The sequence below is a fragment of the Phragmites australis genome, chromosome 18 (assembly GCF_958298935.1).
Source record: "Phragmites australis chromosome 18, lpPhrAust1.1, whole genome shotgun sequence".
NCBI classification, from domain to species: domain Eukaryota; kingdom Viridiplantae; phylum Streptophyta; class Magnoliopsida; order Poales; family Poaceae; genus Phragmites; species Phragmites australis.
This window is the reverse complement of record NC_084938.1, coordinates 24,306,613-24,313,766: the sequence shown is the minus strand read 5'-3', so window position 1 is coordinate 24,313,766 and position 7,154 is coordinate 24,306,613. Positions and strand designations below refer to the sequence as shown.

Sequence of the window (7,154 nt, the reverse complement as noted above, 5' to 3'; positions counted from 1 at the left end):
GCTCTACACCGGGCCCGAAGATATCACCTGGACCCAAATCGGCGCAAGCTGGGACCTGGGCCCAGCGGAGCTGAGGGGCATGACCTGAGTGGTGACCGGCGTGGAAGACATGAGCCGGGCGGAGCTCCCGTGGCCGGAAATGGCGCTCTGCGCTAACCCCGAGTGCGCGGCGATCCTGGCGAAGTTGCCGGAGTTTGACGCCAAGGGGCTAGTTGACCGGCCGAGGAGCCGAAGCCCGAGGCCCCCGAGCTCCCTGGATTGGATGAGGTGGCCAGCAAGGAGACCGCGAGTAGCCCGGTGCGGGCCGGTGGCCCGGGCGCCGCGTGCAGCGAGCCGCATGCCGGTGGTGGAGCCGCTGCGGGCAGCAGCCGCCGCATCGGAGAAGAGGGCACCGCTGACAGCGCAGCGGTGGCGGCGCCGGGAGACCGGGGGAAACGCCCCCGAATCTACATCCCCGTGCCGGATTCCCCGCCGTCGCCATCGGCGGTGGTGGCGTTCCCGGCCCTGGAGCCGCGCCTTATGAGGATGGGGCCTGACTCGGCACCTGGAGACCGCGCGGCGGCCCCGCCGAGCCCCCGACGGAAGAGGTGGCGGGATATTTTTATAATTATTGCGACGAGAAATCTATTTATTTAAATTTTTAATCGAAAAATATAAAAATAAAAAAAAACTCATCAGCAGCCGTGAACTCTAGCTAACCGGCGCTTGGCCACGAGCGCCGCTCGATCAAAGCTTACGCGGCCCTCATCGCGGCATCTGCAGTTCATATGGCCCAACCTGAACCGCCTCGGCCCACCGCCACCATTTCCCGGTCCTTATCCGTCCATTCCCTCAGCCCAATCCCATCCCATCCCTTACCTGCCGGGTCTGGCTCTGTCGCCAGTTTCTTCGCCCACGCGGACCAATGCCAATCGCCTTCATCCAGCGCTTGCAGATTTGGCGGCCGGGTCCGTGCCGATGGCCGGAGGCGGTCGCCGAGGGGCCACGCGGCGACGAGCTGATGACCACTGACGACGGAATCATCCACAGGAGCTTTGTAACCTTTGGGACACGAGAGGTATGAGATGCTCAGAATCTTAAGAAACTGTGCCGCCCGTACCACCACAACTCGTTCATTCATTCTGAACAAAAAACTTAACTGATAGGAAAACAACTAAACAAAAAGAAAAGGAGCGGCTCCATGCGCTGATCATGCAAGTCTTTCAGTAGTTGTATTCTGTTACCACCTTCTAGGGGTAATCCCTTCAAAGAAAGCACTTTAGAGAGTTTTTGCAGACTTGCAGTTACCCATGCAATTGCATTGCTCATCAGTCAAGGCTCTTGTCTTTAGTAACTTTTAAAAATTTCAACTAATGCTCGTTCTAATGAACTGTGGTCATTGATCTCGTAGACTGGTAGTACAAAGTACCAACAGGCAACTGCAAATGTCAACTGAATTAACAATGTCTGGGTGAGTTTACAATCCCCTAGATACGGTTCAGACAATGTATGGGTCAACTGGCAGGGAAACAACCTTTTTAATTTATATGCCAAATATTGTGGTTAATGATGGGTTCTTTGCTGACTGTGTAACTAATGCTGATTACAGTATTCAGTTGTCACTTGTCAGTTGAACCCCCACTGTGGTGTCTGAATCTGAACTCTGAAGCTGCTACAGTCCCAATGTCCCATGTCCCAACTTATGTAGCATCAGCATGCCAAAGATTCCCTAAGTTGTGAATGATATCTAAAAGTTAGCCCAGCACGTATTTCATTCTTACTAGTTGAGCTTCGGCTTGGAAACAGATGTTTTCTCTTGCAGCCTTTACCATGGTTTCCGAAAACAGATGCTGTCTCTTGCATTTTTTTTCATTGAGAATACCAGCTCAAAAGCTAATAGTTCCCATAGTCAAACCAAAAAATTATGTTCCGAACTGCTCACCAAATGCTTATTCTCTGATGCAATGCAAGTGAACTGTAAGTTGCTTCTTGCGAAGATGATCTGAAAAGAATGCCAGGGCTGCATTTTGGTGTCACTGTCCATTTGGTTGTGTTCTTCAGGCAAATTTCTCATGGTTACCAAACAGTAGGGCAGAGTGCCAGAAGTGGCCCAACAGGAAAAGAAACGAAGAGCAGATAAGCGAATGATTGACCTCCCAAACAGCAGGCATGTTTACCCCAGCCATCCAGCTCTGCATTATTTTTGGAGAACACACGAACCATGCATTCTGACAGCCAAAACAAAGGAGCACGACAATGAGCATGCGCGTTTGATTTGGTCATCTTTTCATCCTCTGCAGCTTTTCATCACCCAACTGGAAGCATGAAAAGAAAAAGGCACTTCCACTGCCAAGAATCGAAGAGGTGAAAAAATTGAAAAGGAAAACGGAGATAGATCGCAAGAAGTGATGTGCCATGTCAAACCGTCAATGAACATCGGCAAAGCCAAAAGGCTAGAGAAAGTGTCTCTGGTGAGAACTGCCCTTAATTCATGCTACAAATTGCGGGTTTTGCGTTCAACTTGGGAGCTTTAGAAAAAGAGCTTCACCTAATGGTCTGCAGAGCTTAGTTGCATCCAAAGCAGAGCTAGAAAGTGTCATAGCATTTTTATTTTCTCCTGACAAAAGGCTAATGATATCGTTGCCAAATTGTTTGTCGATTCAGCCACGATTTGCTGTGTTCCATTGGAGACAGCCTTTGCAAGCCCTAATAATTCCATCCACTGAGACATGGGCTAGCTCAGTGGATTTGATCTCGATCGCCATGTACATTAGCAAGAATGTATAGCTTATTGCGTGCAAAGCATTATGTCATGTTGTTGCTGTACAAGGAATTGACATTCCCGTTTTAGAAAAAGAGAAGTGAGCATTATTGACATATTGTAAATGGATGATATTTAGTGATGCAACCTTATATCTTTTGATGAGAGCAAGCATGTAGTAAGTACATGCCATGGCATGCATGCATGGCGGTATGGTCTGAAACTGGAAAGAGTGAGCTGGGTGAAGGGACCCAGTGGCAGGTCAGAGTGCCCATGCCAACCACCCAACTCCAGATTCATGTCGCCGGCACAGCTTACACCGGATCGGGTCCTCAGCAGTAGAACCAGGAGACATTTTGAAAAGCCACTTTGCATGGACCATGGATACTTGATTTTGTTTATAATGTCTCTACCATAAAAAAGGGAGAAAATGCATTCCTTGTTTCAAAAATCAAACCCGCAATATTGCTTTTTTAAGAGGAAACACATAACATTTCAGTGATACATGATACAACGGTTTACGGATCCAATAGTTCATAGGAGGTAGGACTGGATTTCAGTATCTGCACGTTAAAAGTTTTTCTTTTCTTTTTCACATATGTTGTTTGTCAGTGACATGGTTGGACGGCCACTCGATAACCCACAGGCATAGCTCCACCGCTGGATCAGAGCAAACATTCCCCTTGCAACGAAGAACACATACTATTTTGTTAGATAACGGAGTACTCAAATCTCAGCCTCTATGTCCAAAGATACACTCGGCCTTCCCTTATTACAAGGTTGTAATCATCGAGCACACACTACTAGAGCTTCTCGCGTTGCATAATTTCGAATTCAAAGATAGAGATGCGTGAGCAAATCTTGTATTACAACGTGATCGTTTGATTTTTCACTCCACATTTAGCAATAAGCATCGGTGTAGTAATAATCCACAATCTTTGGTCATTATGCCTGGATAAGAAGAGAAGGAAATGCAGGAATACGGGAGCTCACGTGCTCTCCTTTCCGTGGTCACGTGACAACCCATCCTTTAATTCCCCCGGCAACTCCTCCCCCAAATTCCGCGCCAAACCTCCTCCCCTCCGATAAACCTGCACTATTTCTATTCAGGTCCCCGAAGAATGTTACAACTCCATATAGCCCCTTTGGTTGAGCTACCCTAGTACCCTTCGCTGCGAACTTTCCAATTAAGCCTCTAAGAATCCGACCTTGTAGTTGGAGCCGCTCCCTGCGCCGCCTCCACCTCCCCGGCCGGAGAAAGCCCTAATGCCGCGGCGGCCGGAGGCCTGAGGTCGACGGAGATGGGTGGGGTGACGTCCTCGGTGGCCTCCAAGCTCGCGTTCTTCCCTCCCGACCCACCGTCTTACGGCGTGGTCGACGAGGAGGAGCCGCCGCCGGAGGCGGCGGCGGCGGTTGCCGCACCGGGGACGACTACCACGGCGGCGGAGGGCGATGCGGATAAGGGGACCGCGAGGAGGGTGGCGATCACGGGGGTGCCTTGGAGGGAGGGCGTGGAGGCGAGGCGGGTGCGGACGCGGCGGGGCTCGGAGATCATCACCATGTACGTGCGGCGCCCCGAGGCGAGCCTCACCGTGCTCTTCTCGCACGGCAACGCCGCCGATCTCGGCAAGATGTACGGCATCTTCGTCGAGCTCAGCGCCACCCTCCGCGTCAACCTCATGGGGTAAGTGAAGTGCTTGTGTGAGTGACTGATTTGCTCGGCTACTTTTGACTTGGTTGGGCGAGCAAGTTTGTTGCTTTGGTTACTGGATGATGATCTTGCGGAAAAAAGTATCAAAAACTGATCTTACGAAAATATGATCGGATTTTTTTTTGAAAGAACACAGTCTGATCTGTTAGTTGTTTTATTATCCTTTAGAATGGGCGTGCCTTAATTGGTTACATATATTTTTTGTTTGGTTCTGACGTCTTTTTGTGTGATTAATGATTTTATATTTGATTGGAGAAATGTGAAGAAAACAATGATCATATGGTGTTCTGTACTTTTTTTTGTGGGGGTCAAGATGTCAAGTGTAGCAATTTTCTAAATGGTGTTTGATTTCTTTTTAATGGTTTACTATGTGTGGTTGATGCTTTAGTTCTTAGGGAGATGAGACGTTGGTCAGATTGATGGGAGAGCTCAGCGTGTTATTTTGTTAAGACTGAGTTTGTCATTGGCATAACCTATGTAAATTTTGTTGCTGCTGCTGTTGCAATTTGTTAAAATTTAACTTTTTTTTTGATTTTTTTTGTCAGCTTTTCTGTTTTTAAAACCCATTTGAGATCAAGATGCAAATTATGCTTTTCAGTCTACTGAAACTTACTTTGCATTAGTTATCTGCTTTGCCAATTTTTCTATACACGGTAGCTCTGTTCTCCTTGAAGCCTTAGCAAGTTCTGTGTCATGCTTATTCTTGAATCTTGATAATTGGCACCTCAGTTTCCTGTCTTAGAATAATTTCATCAATCTTTTCAGGTACGACTACTCTGGTTATGGACAGTCATCAGGCAAGGTAATTTATCTATATCCTTTCTTGAAACTAATCCCCTTATCATGTCACCTTCAGTAGAAGCGCAACACGTAATATTATTCTTGGAATAATTTAAGCGCAGTGGCTAAAACCTTATGAGAGAGGCCATGAGACTGATTCCCACTCGACTGAGTTTGATTAGGGGATTTTTGGTCTGAGCTACTTCAGTTTATTGAATAGTTGATTTTATTAGGAAAAAACAATACTGACACAAACTTTTTGAAAAATGCATCTTCAGGCAAGTGAAGCTAATACCTTTGCTGACATAGAGGCTGCATACAAGTGTCTTGTGGACGTTTACGGGACTAGGGAAGAAGACCTTGTTCTGTATGGTCAGTCTGTCGGTAGCGGACCCACTCTTGATTTAGCTGTTCGTTTGCATCGCATAAGAGCTGTTGTTCTGCACAGTCCCATACTGTCTGGTTTACGTGTCATGTATTCTGTGAAGAAAACGTACTGGTTTGACATATATAAGGTTTGCTTCGCTGACTGAAGTATCATGAGAAATATTTCTCATTCTATATATGCTAACACTTGTTTCCTTTGCAGAACATTGATAAAATTTCTCTTGTCAAATGTCCGGTTTTGGTAATTCATGTAAGTTCTTTATATACATCCATGTGTTATTGATTCTCCTGATATAGCTTTAGATCATTGAACTGGAGCATTTTTCCTTGTTTTTCAGGGCACAAATGATGATATTGTGGACTGCTCCCATGGAAAGCGGCTCTGGGAGCTGTGCCAGCAGAAGTATGAACCTTTGTGGATTGAGGGGGGTGACCACGGTAACTTGGAGACCTTCCCAGTGTATGTTAGGCATTTAAAGAAGTTTTTATCGGCCATGAAAAAATTGCCAGTCGAAAAAGAAGCATCAGCTGAGAATGAAGAATTGCTAGCTGAAAACAAAACACCACCTGATAGTGTAGCTCTTTCGGAGGTTCCTTGCATGACCTCACGAAGGTTAGAGCCATCAAGGGAGAGCACAATTCATGAGCAGCCTAGGCTGAGCACCGAACATGTAGATAAACGCAGGCGAAGCACGGGTCATAGAGAAAAGGTAAGATCCAACACAGACAAGAAAGAGAAATCAAGGAGAAGCGTCGACTGGTTTGACAGGATTAAGGAAGAAAATGAGCAAACAGAAAAGCCAAGGAAAAGCTTTGATAGGTTGGTTTTTTCTCTATATCTTGTCTGAGTGCTACAATTGCATTCGTTTGATGGGAACAAAATTATAACTGAGGTCAAGAGCATTAACGTTACCTATGATTATCCCCTACAAATTATGATGGTCAAATGGTGATATACATTGTTTCGTATTAACATTCTTATTAATCCTTTTCAGGATTGGAGAGAAGATTAGATCAATGGGGCTGTGCAATGTTGATTGCTTCAAAGAGCCTCCTCAAAGCACTGAGCCTTGTTGAGGTCAGTGACTGAGATTTGTTCCCAATCTGCTTAGATATCAACCCAGTTTGTGTGCTCCGTGCGATGGAAATCATAAAATGTCCACAAACATTAAACAGGAATATACTACGATTTTTAAGTCAGCTTTAGCTTCTTTGCCCTCGTACTTTGGTTCAAGTTTGTAAACACAGAGCTGCGATTTGTACAGATGATTGTTCAGTCTGGTATCGGCAAGAAAGATGGCTTTCGAAATTGAACAATGTTAATGCAGCACAATGGATACCTTTGCTTTAGTTCAATCACTTTTTTTTATAGGAGTTCAATCAGTTTTGATGCACGCATTGTGTAACAAAAAGGCTACTTGCCTCGGTCACGGAAACACTATGTTTTAGACAGACATCAGGTCGATTTTTAAAAAAAATTGAGTATCACTATCTTTTATAATATTTAGATTGTAAACACCAAAACCATAACCCATA

At 45.8% G+C, this 7,154-nt stretch overlaps 1 protein-coding gene across 2 annotated transcripts; it reads left to right on the top strand.

The window, feature by feature from the left end:
* Positions 1-3,832: 3,832 nt before the first annotated feature.
* LOC133899099 (uncharacterized) lies at positions 3,833-6,963 on the top strand. Of its 2 annotated transcripts, XM_062340036.1 has the most exons (6): positions 3,833-4,424; positions 5,217-5,253; positions 5,510-5,746; positions 5,821-5,868; positions 5,957-6,438; positions 6,614-6,963. In XM_062340036.1, exons 1-6 carry the CDS (start codon positions 4,042-4,044, stop codon positions 6,693-6,695), a joined length of 1,269 nt encoding a protein of 422 aa, XP_062196020.1. In that variant the 5' UTR covers positions 3,833-4,041; the 3' UTR covers positions 6,696-6,963. The 2 variants fall into 2 exon arrangements, with proteins under 2 accessions (XP_062196020.1, XP_062196021.1); XM_062340037.1 differs by lacking the exon at positions 5,510-5,746.
* The last annotated feature ends 191 nt before the right edge of the window (positions 6,964-7,154 follow it).

What these genes read in the sequence shown, in the direction of transcription:
- LOC133899099 (XM_062340036.1), top strand. Translation starts at nt 4,042, where the DNA reads ATGGGTGGGGTGACGTCCTCGGTGGCCTCCAAGCTCGCGTTCTTCCCT. An exon ending in CTCCGCGTCAACCTCATGGG is followed by an intron (nt 4,425 to 5,216) that starts GTAAGTGAAGTG and finishes CAATCTTTTCAG; the next exon opens with GTACGACTACTCTGGTTATG. An exon ending in CCAAGGAAAAGCTTTGATAG is followed by an intron (nt 6,439 to 6,613) that starts GTTGGTTTTTTC and finishes AATCCTTTTCAG; the next exon opens with GATTGGAGAGAAGATTAGAT.